The sequence below is a fragment of the Orbicella franksi genome, chromosome 9 (genome assembly GCF_964199315.1).
Source record: "Orbicella franksi chromosome 9, jaOrbFran1.1, whole genome shotgun sequence".
Taxonomy (NCBI): domain Eukaryota; kingdom Metazoa; phylum Cnidaria; class Anthozoa; order Scleractinia; family Merulinidae; genus Orbicella; species Orbicella franksi.
In genome coordinates, this window is record NC_138153.1 from 13,879,515 (window position 1) to 13,893,673 (window position 14,159).

Sequence of the window (14,159 nt, forward strand, 5' to 3'; positions counted from 1 at the left end):
CAGCTGTTTCGTCCTTATTGGGAATTCACTATATCAAGTTCCGTTCTTTCAACTCACTTGCGCCCCGAAACACGCGTTGCCACATCACGTATTTCGGGGCGCAAGGAGACAAAGTGTCATGCGACGAGTCCCAATAAGGACGAAACAGCTGTCCACTGTTGCGATCCTGCTTCATCGGTTCTTGTCAAGTTGGTGTTGATTTCCGGTTCGTCGAGAGGAGATTTCCGGGAGCCATTAAACGCAGCGGAAGCGCGGAAGGAGCGCTCGTGCTAGTCTTTGTCCGCGTCAGACATTGGCCCAAGAGCGGACTGCCTGTTTCACCGCCCTGCGTATAAGCGCTAAATCTTGGCGCGAAAAAGAGCTGCGTATGTGGTGGCATCCCTTGACGACAAGGGAGGCAAAGAAGAGGGAGTCTGGGATCGAGGCTGCAAATATAGTTTGTCCTGATCTACGTGTCAATGGTAGTAGTGGAGATAATCCTTGAGGTTTCTAGGGAAGGGTAGGAAGGGAATCTTGTCTGCTGGAGGACGTGCCAGTTGCTGTCGGATGCGAAGGCGGCAGCTTTGAAGCAGTCTGGGCGGAGTTTCTGGTAAAATTAATCAGAAGTCTGTAAATATTGATCACAATAAAGGAACATGAAAAACGAAACATTTACAATCGTTCATTCAAGTAACGAATTGAATAAATTGAAGACAGCCAAATCCTTTGGCTCATTTTACTAAACAAAACAAATTATCTAAGAATTAATTACTGGAAATTCAATTTCATTATTCACTTCGAATAGACCATATTCGTATTCCCGGTACTGGACTGGAACTAGCTTGCAACTGAGGCTAATGCGGGGAGTCTTTTCAAAGGCAAAAGGCATTAATCTCTTTTTAATATCTCCCCGTGTGAGCCTCCATTCCAAGCTAGTTCCAGTCCAATGCTGAGGAAATGAATATGACCTATTGTGAAACTTGAAATTTCGGGGATTGGGGTGTGGCGGCTGGGAGGGGGTCCTACATAAAAGTAGATGAGACTGTGGACAACATTCCTTTAAGGTACCCGAATCTGTATTCTGGGTATCAGGTTTCAGTCTATTTTAACCCCTTAGATATAGATTTAATGGAAACCCTTTTCTTGTTTAGTGAATAATGACCAGCTGGCTGAGAGCCATATCTGAGACAAAAATAAGTTCGTCACAAGTTTAAGTTACTTACAATACGGGATACTTATATTAAACTCAAAACAGCGAAAAAAAAAAATAAGAATACAAAATTTATACTCGCGCACATAACAATATTAGGGAAGCCTAAAATCTTGGAGCGGAAGGAGCGGGATGGCTACAGTGATTTATGATACGGCAACTAGGAAAGTGTGCAAAGAGAGAAAGACTCAATTTCGTTTTTATATTGTTAAAAAAAAAGGCTTAAAATTTTCAATAGCTGGAATACATTCTTTGCTTCTGTAAATCTAGATGTAGAATCTTATCGATGAAAATGCATCAATGAAAGAATTAAACAAGCGATATTCTCGGTGGACAATCCCCGAGCTATTTGGCTTCTCTGTTTCCAGACCATTCAACAGTTTGTTCACCGTGCTCTTCAAATCTTCAAATCCCCGTAGTATCTACAGCAACATCTGACAAACACGAATTCGCTACGTCGAAACCTATTTAAAACACTCTTCAACTTTTCAGATTTTTTCCGTCTTAACTTCTAAATTTGTCAGCGCATTAAAGGTTTGGAATGCGACAATACCCCAAAGAACTCAATTATTACAATTAAAGATTATCCTATGTCATGGACATCATAGACAATCAATCGGAAGGCTTGCTGTATATCTCTACATCCCGTTTTATCGCACCGAAAAAACCATGTGTTGAAGTTACAGAAAATCAAGTCATTTCTGCGATATTTCATGGTATACTACAGTGTAAAACGAGATACCCGTTTACTTAAGCATGCACTACTCGCCAGGCCTCACGCGGCCCTTTGTTTCTCTAAAGCTAAAACCATTATTAATGGAGTGACTAATAAAGTTGCTATTTGATTACTACTACTATTTCAATATCAACAAGGTTCCTTTTCTGTTATTTGCTCACTATGCGGTCAAGTAAACTAAAAGTTTTCTCTCCCCTTTGAATCCCAGTCTGCCGTGCTGAACAGCCAAGTTATCCAACACCAACAAATCGCCTTTCTTCCATTTAAACCCTACTGCGCATGTCCACGAGGTAGCCAGTATGTGCTGTAGTACTGCAGGCTCGATATCGGTGCCATCCCCATAATAAGTGTGACAAGGCTGTTTGTGATCGGGAATCTCAGTCCCCCCCGGAAGTAGCCGGCCGTACAAACAATTATGAAGAGTTACCTGGTTGAACCAGATTTTCTCTCCTGTCTCCGGGTGTTGAATACAGGGGGGCCTGTTATGCCAAAAGTATAAATCCCCGCTGGGATCCCATGTGACTTCGCTGCCTTGCTCTTTCACTCTTTTTTCCACGACCTTTTCAGAGAGGAATAAAAAAGAATAATCATAAAGTTTTTATTATTGTGGTAAATACACTTGGCTTCGAGCTACAATATGCTAGCTAATTTTTAGACATGCCACTCCAGCAGACTGAACAAATATTAAACCTACTAGAGATGGTTAAAAATCCCAACTAGCAATAGCTCTTAAGCATGATTACGTCACATACCCAAACTTCACCACCAAGCCTCGCTTGCACGAAATTTTCTCAAACCTCTGGCACCTTCGTGTTGTTTCCATGAGGGAATTCTTTTTATCTTTGCTATTTTGGGAATTTGTGCACGATAAAATTTTCAAAGCGAGGCTTAGATTAGATTAGATTAGGCCATCTTCGCTTCCAAAGGGGAGCATCGGGCGTCAACCATGGATCTCCACCTAACTCTATTACTGGCAGTTCGCTTTGCCTCTATCCACGTGAACTTATTCTTGGCGAGCTCGGCTATCACACTTCGCCTCCAGGATTGCTTAGCGCGACCTCTTCTTCTAGACCCCTGAGGGTTTCACTCGAGGGCGCAACGGGTGATGTTATTCTCAGGCTTCCGTAGCGTATGCCCGATCCATTTCCATTTTCTTCTCATAATGCTTTCTTCTATACGTATTTGTTGTGTCCTTTCCCATAGTTCTTCATTTGAAATGACCTCTGGCCAGCGGATATTCGGGATCTTCCTTAAACACTTGTTGATAAAGGTTTGCAATTTCTTAGTCAGTAGTTTTGTCGATCTCCATGTTTTCGAACCATACAGAAGGACAGACTTCACGTTTGTATTGAAAATCCTGAGCTTCGTTTGCAATCTGGTACATTTTTCCTTCCACACAGGCATAAGCATTGAGAATGTCGATTGCGTTTTCCTGATCCTGGCTGTTATGTCCTCATCAGTTCCGCCAGTTTCACTAATGATGCTTCCCAAATACGTGAACTCAGACACTCTTTCAACACGTTCCCCATGGAGTTCCAACGATTCTTGTTGCCTCACGCCAATTCGCATCTCCTTTGTTTTCTGGATGTTGATTTTGAGTCCAACCTGCCCACCAGTCTCTTGTAATCTTTCTCCCTTCTCTTTCATATCAACTAGTCGGTGTGTTAGTAAGCAAAGGTCGTCAGCATAGGCCAAGTCTTCTAGGCGTTGGGTCAGTGTCCATTGGAGTCCCAAACGTTTACGCTCATATGCATTCTTCGACACCCAATCAAGTACCATGAGGAATAACAACGGCGAAAGAAGACACCCCTGTCTCACACCGGTCTTGACCTCGATGGGGTTGGTCATAGTTCCTCCATGAAGCACTTGGTAAGTAAAGCCCTGACACTGAACCTTGAGCATATTGATGATTTTGTCGGGTATGCCATAATGACGAAGAATCCTCCACATAGCCTCCCTATCCAAAGAATCGAAGGCTTTCTCAAAATCCACGAATAGCAAGTACAGGGGGGAATGACCACTCGATTGATTGCTCTACAATAATCCTCAAAGTGGCAATTTGATCGGTACAGGAGCGATCCTTCCTAAATCCCGTCTGCTCATCTCTCAGGACTTCATCAACCGCCAACCTCATTCGGTTCAATATGACCCGGGTTAAGACTTTGCTGGGTATCGAGAGCAACATTATTCCCCTCCAGTTACCGCACCGACTAAGGTCCCCTTTCTTTGTCAGCTTTACTAGAAGACCTCTCTTCCAGTCATCTGGAATCGCTTCTTTCTCCCAGGCGAAGTTTAACATTCTATGCAGTGCCTCCACAGTACAAGGACCTCCCTCCTTCAATGCTTCAGGAGGGATGTTATCTACCCCTGGAGCTTTGGTATTCTTTAGTTGAGTGAGGGCTGATCTCATTTCTCCTTTGGAAACAGGTCCTGTGCCGATGTTCAGGGGAACATCTGCAGGCAGAGGATCTGGTAATTGGCTTGGGGCTGGTCTATTCAATACGGATTCAAAATGCCTCTTCCATCGCTGGAGCTGATCTTCCATTTTCGTCAAGAGAGTTCCATCTTCACTTCTAATTGGGCGATTCTGATTGCATCTTATCCCGCTAAGTTTTCGTGTTGTCATATATAGTGTTCTTAGATCATTGTTCTTAGCCGCGTCTTCTGCTTCTCGTGCAATGCTCTCAATTAAATCCCTTTTGTCTTTTCGGCAAGATTTCTTAACCTCTCTATTCTTTTCATTGTAGTATCTGATTGCTTCACGTTTCCCTTGTCTCGTTCGAGCGTCATTCAGTATCTGCTTGGCCTTTCGTCTTTCTTCAACCATCCTGTATGTCTCGTCAGACAGCCACTCCTTCCGAATCCTTTTCATACGTCCGAGAACACTCCCACATGTATCAACAAGTATCTTCTTGGTTTTCTCCCATTGTGCATTGATGTCAGTATCTTGGGCCCATTCATCTCCATCCCCCACTTGGATTTCTTACTTTTTCTCCTTCTTCTTCTTGAAGGAAAAGGGATTCAAACCGGTTTTGCAACTCAATTTGAAAGGCCTGTTTTGTGTCAGGGTCTCTCAATTTCATGACGTCAAATTTCCATCTTGTATTGACGAACGGCTTTCTTGCAGCCAGCTTGATCTTCAGAGAGGCCACCACAAGGTGATGGTCAGAACCAATAGTAGCTCCCCTTTTTACGCGCACATCCTGCAGTGAAGTCCTCCATCGCTGACTTATAAGAATATGATCGATTTGGTTTTCAGTCATTCTATCTGGGCATATCCAGGTCGCTTTATGTACCCTCTTATGGGGAAAGAGAGTTCCACCAATACTTAGACCGTTCAATGCACAAAAATCCACCAACTCTTCGCCATTTTCATTCACATCTCCAAGTCCTTCCTTTCCCATAATCCTCTCAATACTAGCATTATTCCGTCCAACCTTTGCATTAAAGTCGCCCATTACGATGAGGATATCTCTATTCGGAGCCTTATCGACCACAGCCTGCAGTTTGTTGTAAAATTCCCCTTTCTCATATGGCTCAGCGTTGTTCGTGCAAGCATAGCACTGTATGATTGTGATCTTTTGAATTTTAGCGTTAATTCTGGCTGTAAAAAAATAAAGCGAGGCTTGGTGGTTTGAATTTGCTTGTCTGGGCAGGTCTGATGTCTTCATGCATAACGGCTATTGTCGAAACCCTCGCGAGTTACCAATTCTAATCATGTCTAATTATCCAATAAAAAAGTTTTATTTTTTCCCAAGAGGACACGGTAACCAACCATGCAATCTCAATGGTTCTTAGCGCGGTCCGGAGTTTCCTATCTCTGACCACGCACGGTCACGGTAACGGGGGAAACAGCGCCGGTGATTTTGTCGTGTTGGTTAATTTTCGTGAGTGAACTAGCGGTAATCGTCAACCTTTGCTTTTTACATTTCCATCGACGATTAATCAACCAGGTTTATCTCTATTTCCTTTTAAATGGCAAGGAGAGTCACTGTAAGTAAATTCAATTGAGTATTTTGAAGTTGTCAGAGTTTGTTTGGTTGTTTGTAGCTCGGCGCTGTAATGGCGCGTAATCCTGTGTTTCTCTCGCCGCAAAAAAAAAAAAGTCAATTGCAGTGGAGTTTACCTCTCTGATCGTTGCTGTCTTTAACAGAATTTCTGTGGAATACACTTAACGGATTTCCTCGCTTTCTGCTACTCAATTTACGATAGAAAGTCTGATTTTGACTGATTCGCAACGACTGATAGCATCGGGCTTGAAAATAGTGTCCTCGGCCTGCGGCCTCGGGCAGCATTTTCAAGACCTCGGTCACAGTTTTTCACTATACAGACCTCCCAACCGGCGAATAACATATATAACTTGAACACTCCATGGTATTCCGAAAACTGTCACGTGCTAGCAGAAGTCGTATTGCTGCAAGCTTTGGCAAGTGATATAGACTCTGAGCTCATTCAACTTGAAGAGACTGGATTGAAAAGGGTGCTTGATTTGCCGGCCTATGGACCTTGAAATGAACACAGAGACGAATAAGAACGTCTGGAGGAAGGATGAAGGAACGATGAAGGAACGATGAAGGAACGATGAAGCTTAAAATCTGTCCAGAGCAAAAGCTATAAAAGATCGATACGACATGTAATTTGTGACAATCCTGAGTTAGTAGCGGAGCTGGAGCGTACGAATCGTACTGGCGGATCACCACTGGTACGGATTTTTGGTACGGTTTAACCATCAAACCGAGAACATTTGATTGTGACCTCACCGCACAAGGGAACGATCGTGGAAACGAGCAAGCGTCCGTCCGTACAGACTCTGGGGAAGGGGGAAGGGGAGGGGAGTCTCAAAGTATCCCGAACGGGGAAGCTCACCGATGCCATCTTTGCTGGGCGGGATTTAAGAGATGTAAACTCATTTCTATTGCTGTGTTAACAAACGATAGCGGAGTTAAGTTGATAAAACGTTTTCAAGATAGGGTTTAACTAAAGCAGAACGTGAAAGAGAACGTCTGAGAGCAAGAATTAACCAGCAAAGAAGAAGCCGAGATTGCAAAGAGAGCGGGCCAGGGCTAGAGAAAGAAAGCGAAATAGTACTGAATTATACCGTGAAGTAGAGCGAGTCGAGTCAGGGCTAGAGAAGGGATATGAAACATATCAAACTTTGCCTATTGTTATGGTTTAAATTTTTTAAGACAATAAGCTTTTTGTTATTTGCGCGAAGAAGGGAAATATATTGAAACTTCGACAGCCCGCGCGTCATGAAGCAAATTTTCTCTTCCGTAGCCCCGGTAAAATTGTCGTTGTTCTGAGCGAAATTTCCCTAACCCCACCCCGAGAAGGGTGATATTGCCAACATCTGGTCGTCAACAAAGATTTTGAATCTCGCGCTCGCAAATTTGCTACGCGTCGGTTCTTTCAAACTTTTGTTCTAGAAACAAAAGAGCCTCAAAGCTGCAAACAATAAAAATGCCCACAAAAGCAAGAAGCAAATTTTCCCTTCCGTACCCCCGGTAAAATTGTCGTTGTTCTGAGCGAAATTTCCCTTACCCTATCCCGAGAAGGGTGATATTGTCAACATCTGGTTGTCAACGAAGATTTTGAATCTCGCGCTCGCAAATTTGCTACGCGTCGGTTCTTTCAAACTTTTGTTCTAGAAACAAAAGAGCCTCAAAGCTGCAAACAATAAAAATGCCCACAAAAGCAAGAAGCAAATTTTCCCTTCCGTACCCCCGGTAAAATTGTCGTTGTTCTGAGCGAAATTTCCCTTACCCTATCCCGAGAAGGGTGATATTGTCAACATCTGGTTGTCAATGAAGATTTTGAATCTCGCGCTCGCAAATTTGCTACGCGTCGGTTCTTTCAAACTTTTGTTCTAGAAACAAAAGAGCCTCAAAGCTGCAAACAATAAAAATGCCCACAAAAGCAAGAAGCAAATTTTCCCTTCCGTACCCCCGGTAAAATTGTCGTTGTTCTGAGCGAAATTTCCCTTACCCTATCCCGAGAAGGGTGATATTGTCAACATCTGGTTGTCAACGAAGATTTTGAATCTCGCGCTCGCAAATTTGCTACGCGTCGGTTCTTTCAAACTTTTGTTCTAGAAACAAAAGAGCCTCAAAGCTGCAAACAATAAAAATGCCCACAAAAGCAAGTTAATCCCAGAGCCATTATATATATATTGAAACTTCGACAGCCCGCGCGTCATGAAGCAAATATTCCCTTCCGTAGCCCCGGTAAAATTGTCGTTGTTCTGAGCGAAATTTCCCTTACCCCATCCCGAGAAGGGTGATATTGTCAACATCTGGTCGTCAACGAAGATTCTGAATCTCGCGCTCGCAAATTTGCTACGCGTCGGTTCTTTCAAACTTTTGTTCTAGAAGCAAAAGAGCCTCAAAGCTGCAAACAATAAAAATGCCCACAAAAGCAAGTTGATCCCAGAGCCATTGTATATATATCGAAACTTCGACAGCCCGCGCGTCATGAAGCAAATTTTCCCTTCCGTACCCCTGGTAAAATTGTCGTTGTTCTGAGCGAAATTTCCCTTACCCCACCCCGAGAAGGGTGATATTGTCAACATCTGGTGGCCAACGAAGATTCTGAATCTCGCGCTCGCAAATTTGCTACGCGTCGGTCCTTTCAAACTTTTGCTCTAGTAACAAGAGAGCCTCAAAGCTGCAAACAATAAAAATGCCCACAAAAGCAAGTTAATCCCAGAGCCATTGTCCACCAAAGATTAAACATAAAGTTTGATATGAGTGACACTGAACAATGCCCTGAGGCAGAGCGAGCGAGGAGTTGACAAAGGAGGCTAAATATCCAAAATGCACTTATTTTTCACACTTCACTCACAGTTTGCGAATCCTTGAATAAATTTCATAGCGGCTTGGCTAGTCAACACACCCAATGTAATCACAATATGTGTTCGGATGTGTAGTGGAGGCAAAATAGCATGAATGTATGAAGAATGCTACCTTTTCTAAGGTTCCACTACCTGCAGGAAGATAACCAGTGAAGGGTCTGGGTCCTGGGAGATAAGCGCGAAACTGAGATGTACCTGCTTACCTCTCTGTCGTCCGTGTCATAAACGTGTTGCCAGCTCATGTACTTTTTATTGGATTTGTCTGGCAGGTATCTGACGTAGCGCACTTGTCTCTCTTCAAACTTTCGCACAACTTCGGGGTCCAGTTTGGAGAGGAGTTCACTGTTTTTAACCAAACTTGTTTCTCCGCCACAGCCATCTGCGGGTTCCTTCAGGCAGAAAAAGAAAACCTGCAGGGGAAGAGAGAGTGGTCACAATTAGTTAAAAGCTGACTAAAAATTAAAATCATTTGCAATTGCTGACATTATACCCCCCACCCCTACCCCCACCACGTCTTATAAGTTCATGTTTAATTAACAAAACAGTATAAAGCTTTCGCTTTATCTATTGGGTATAACACGACTAACGGAAGGATAATGTAGTTATCCTGCTTTCTTTGGGATTCTTACTCATTAAAAAGCCTTCTGTTTTGTTCCTAGGGATAATGAATCGGTCAGGACCTCTGGCATTTTACATTCGTCTTTTCTACACTTTATTGAACTGCTTACCTTGGAGGGGTAAACCTCGGTGAATGACATTTCGTTATGAGGATCTATAGCCACATCATCAGGATCATCGTTAGCGGTGTAAGTTCCTACACTTTTGTCAATTTTTTGTCGGAACGATGCACCACCTTCGTAAGTCATTCCTTTCCAAGGAATTGCCCTTGCAATAGTTGAAAAGTCCTGTGCAGTTTCAGCTGGAAGACCGCGGAACAAAATGGCGGGATGTTGTGCGTGGTTTTCCTCTACGTACCCCATACATTTTGATGTCAATTCGAAGAGGGAGGACCGGTGCGGATTAATAACTCGCACGCCATGTGGGAATGACTCTCTTGGTTCTGCCAGGAATTCTGGGAAACCTTCACCCGTTGAACCAGCAGTGAACGGCCTGTCCTTCAGCCTCGACTTGAATTTAGTGACCAGCTCCTCTCTGGATAGTGGCTGAAAAATGCTCCTTGCTGTTGGATTTTCCTGACTTTGCTGGGCTGAATAACTGCAAATAATATTTTTGACATAGGCCTTTCTGGTTCTGGGAATATTACACTTAGGAAGTCTCGAGAAAGACGCGCGAAGCTGCAGAAGTCGAGCTGCCATATCCTGTTAAAGGAGATAAATGATATAGGAATTGCGTTCAAAGAACAACCATTCATATTTTGAACAAGCTCAATTCCATGAAAATGAAATGTTATTGTTATAGATTTAAGATTGTTGCTGTTTGTTGTCAAAATGGAGAAAATCGGTAACTTAGGAAGGGATCCATGAAATGAAAGGAGGGGGTCCACCGACCATTTAAGAGAGAAACCTGCAGGTGAAGTTAACACAACCGGTGCCAAGCCTCATGCTTGCTTACATTTCTTCTTAGCGCGCACTCGTGATTTATGGTCGATACACACGAGGGGTTTTGCTCCAGGGGCACGCTCCGGGAGCAAAGTTCCTCAGTGTGTACCAACGATTTCATGGGCGCAATTCATTCTCGGGAGCAGAATTTCCACCCTGCAAAATGCTCCACAACATTAAACCGGTTAAATATTTGGGAACAAGATCCCGGGGCAAAACTTGAAAACACTCCCTCGTGTGTACCATAATATGGAGCAAACTCCCACACTATGCTCCCCAGTGTGTACTAGTCGTGCAAATTGACCCTGGAGCATGCTCCTGGAGCAAAATCCCTCGCGCGTATCGGCCTTAAAGATAGCCTGTTAGCGGGCTCGCCTTTGGGTCACACACGTGAGAGCTGGTGAAGAAAATAAGCAAGACGAGACCTAGGACTGTTATCGTTGTTTAATAATGTTGTATTCCTCAGACAATTCCAAATGACAGAATTAGGTTTGCTGTGCGATTCGGAGGACCTAGATTTTTTTAGAGCCATTTATCTGACCACATAAACAAACCTTTGATGAGCGTATTCCTGAAAAAATACAAAAGGATCTATGCTAAACTTCGTCTCGCGCCTATTACGCTGTTTCTGTTAAAGAACTACAATAGTTGTCCATTACTTTAAGTCTGTAAAGCTTGGTGATACTGGCAGAGAATATAACCTTGATAGAGCATCGTAAATTGCTTACAGTGTAAGATTTATGCAGCGGTGATGGGATCGATAGCTGCTGGCTGTTCAAGTGCCATAACCGAGTACTTGACTATTTGCTACAAACAAATTTATTGACCAAATTTAGAAACATCGGGAGCAACAATCGTTTCTGATACTTCAGGTGGGTATCTGGTCACTTCGTCACCAGAGAATTTCGCCACCGACGAACTCGCCACCAAGAGAAGTCTCCTCGCCACCAACATCAAGAGAAAATTAAACTAGGGTAAAGTAGTCGAGGTACATTAGGTGTTCGAGCGACTACAATGCCAATCGACTCGTAAGTTTGTTAGCTTGTGTGTTTGCAAATTTCGATGACAACATGTTGTCGTTGATGTGATACGAGATGTGCTCCGTTGTCTAGCAAGAAACCATAGCTTTCTAGAATTCAACTATATGTATATGTCTTTGAGAACTGACGGTGCTGTTATTGCTCAGTTGCTTCGCTGTTGCGTTTGCCTTTAAGCTTACGTAAGTTTCATAAAAGGCTTCGTCTAAACGATCAAACAACTTCAACCTTACAAGAGCTGTGTGAGCCATATAACTAGACAAAGTAGAACGAATTTCAGTTTAATGTTATTAGATTGTAATTTCGTGGCGTTGGTGGGGGTACTTCCTGGTGGCGAGGTGACGGTAGCCTTCAGGAGCAACGCTGCCATACTTAGGTTCGTCTTGAGGTATGCTCGAACATTAACAAAGCAAACTGTATAACATGCCGAGAAAGTCATTTCTTACTAAACGAATTCTAAATGGTCCTAACACAGAAAGCTCAAGAGACTACAGATTGCCTCCTTGGTCTTAACGTATTCCAAAAGAACAAAATACGACTAGATGCTAAACTTGGTCTCGCACAGATTATGCGATTTCAGTGAAAAGACCACAAAAGTTACACAAACACAACCCGAGCAGAATCAAAATGAAACTTACCTGGGTATCGGAGTCACCGAGTTTGTGAGCAGACTGTTTGCGTGCTAATATATGCAAATTTAGTGTCGTGATAAACACTACTCTATAACAACAATGGACCTCTCTGCCGATGTCACGTAATCCATCAAATATTTTCGCTCGCGCGCGATTGATCTAAACGCGTCACGTGACCGACCATTCCCCAGGGGAATATCCGAGACTATTCCCAAATTTTCAAAACTGCGCGTATTGCGAAAAATATACGACCCATTTGACTTTGAAAATATGCCACATTCTAAATCCCACTTTGTAAAACCCCTTACAATTTTACCCCGTTTAAACAGCCCCTCGAACCAGGTATGTTCATCTTTTCAATTTTAATGAATTTATTTGCATGCAAATAAAAGTTTTTATGTCACCTCCTCGTTTATACATTCAATTTGTATCGGGTATTGACATGACATGTGTAGGTCATCCAAGGGTAAAGGTGGGTAGATTGCTGCGTTCGTATTACAGTCATTTGCTACCTTAGACAGTACTTTGGAGTTGCGCAAGAATCACGAGACAGTCAGGCAATTTCATAACAATAGAAAGTAGGATTGTGTAATTGTCACACCCTATCCAGTAAAAGTACATAGCCTCGTTTTCCTGCATCACAAGAGGGTAAAAGAGCGATGCTAGCTGTGACTCGGCCTCGTGGTCTGTAACGCTAAATCTTGAAGTCGTTCAAGCAATAAACCCGCCTCCGCCCCTTGCTCCCCGGCTCCGATAGCTTTTCTACTTATGTGCACATTTATTATGCTGCCTTTTTCGTGGCCCTCACCTTTACTAGAGCTTAAATTACCTTTAAATCGTTGGTATGACGACTTTATATACTTTATGAATGATTATTATGTTATGTAGTTAATTATTAGTTAGTAATTTATCAATTAATTTGCAAAGTTGTAATCGGACAGTGTAATGGGACAGTCGGCTCTAATAGGACACCTGTAATCGGACAGCTACATGAGCCAATCATTTTAAGTCCTCTCCACTAAACCCACCAATCACAGCATTGATTACAATCACTATAGTAACCAATTCAAGAGACTGACTTTGTAAAACTTTGGAGGTTTAGTCTCTGATGACTGTTCTGAAAGAAACTTAACCGCCTAAAGGAAACATGCCCCGTCATTAGTTTTTCACATCATTCTTCACCGCACTTCTGTTGATTAAGCTATTTTAAAACTTCACAAGTGGAACACTCAGCTGATCATCAACTTGTATATGACTGATGAAGATATCCGCCGCACAGTTTGGAAATGTGACGTTTTGATCGCCAGCTGTTCGCCAGCCCAAAATGAAGGTTTGTGGGTTTTTGTTGAGGAAGTTGAAATACCCAAAACATTCGAGAGCGTGTTTAATGTCTTTTATAGATCGTAAGTAAACGAATTTCATTCCTTAATTTTTGACAAGTGCTAGCTAAAAAAAGAGGTAACTTCGTTACTCCTGTCTCTCGTTACCCGTGTTTTGCCAACAGCTTCTTTGATGTGCGTTGAAACAACAGGGTGGGCCGGGTTACTTAAGTCGGAATTTTAGGTTTTATCCAATAATGACGGTCTTTTAAGCGTTAGGTGATAACTCATGATTTGGAAATAAAGAACCAAATAGCTTCCTAAACATTTTTGTTGTTGTTGTTGGCGGGAGTGGGACTTTGCCATTTTTGGCATCATATCTTCCACATACAACGAACTGACCATGGGAATCGATGTCCAAAAAGCTGGTGTAGTCGCCAACAATCTCCTCGTCGGTATGTGTCCGCCAAACAACTGTCTCTCAGCTTTTGTCGGCCGCTGTGATGAGTTTGTCTTTGTGTTTGCCGAGATCTTTCAGAGCTGCCGTGTCCTCTGGGATGGGCTAGATAATTCTTAGTATTGTGCGCAAAAAAGTTGAGTTTTTGAATGACACCGGCAGCGGCATGTTGTTTACAAAGTCAAAGGAAACGAACTCACCATCTGTAGGAGGCATTTGCATTTGAAAACGCTGAGCATTTCAAAATACTCTCTTTAAGTCGTCACCGTCTTCATTGTCATGAAAAAACAGACATAAACTATACGCACTTGAGGAAACAACCTTGTTTCAACAGTGGACAGCTGTTTCGTCCTTATTGGGACTTCACTATATCAAGTTCC

The 14,159-nt window shown here is 42.8% G+C and overlaps 1 protein-coding gene across 1 annotated transcript; it reads right to left on the reverse strand.

The window, feature by feature from the left end:
• Positions 1-873: 873 nt before the first annotated feature.
• LOC145496400 (dapdiamide synthesis protein DdaC-like) lies at positions 874-12,078 on the reverse strand. Its single transcript, XM_081476037.1, has 4 exons — positions 12,010-12,078; positions 9,504-10,094; positions 8,979-9,185; positions 874-2,484 (listed from the first exon to the last, which is right to left on the reverse strand). The coding sequence occupies exons 2-4, from the start codon at positions 10,089-10,091 to the stop codon at positions 2,086-2,088; spliced, it is 1,194 nt and encodes a 397-aa protein (XP_081332163.1). The 5' UTR covers positions 10,092-10,094; positions 12,010-12,078; the 3' UTR covers positions 874-2,085.
• Positions 12,079-14,159: the final 2,081 nt, after the last annotated feature.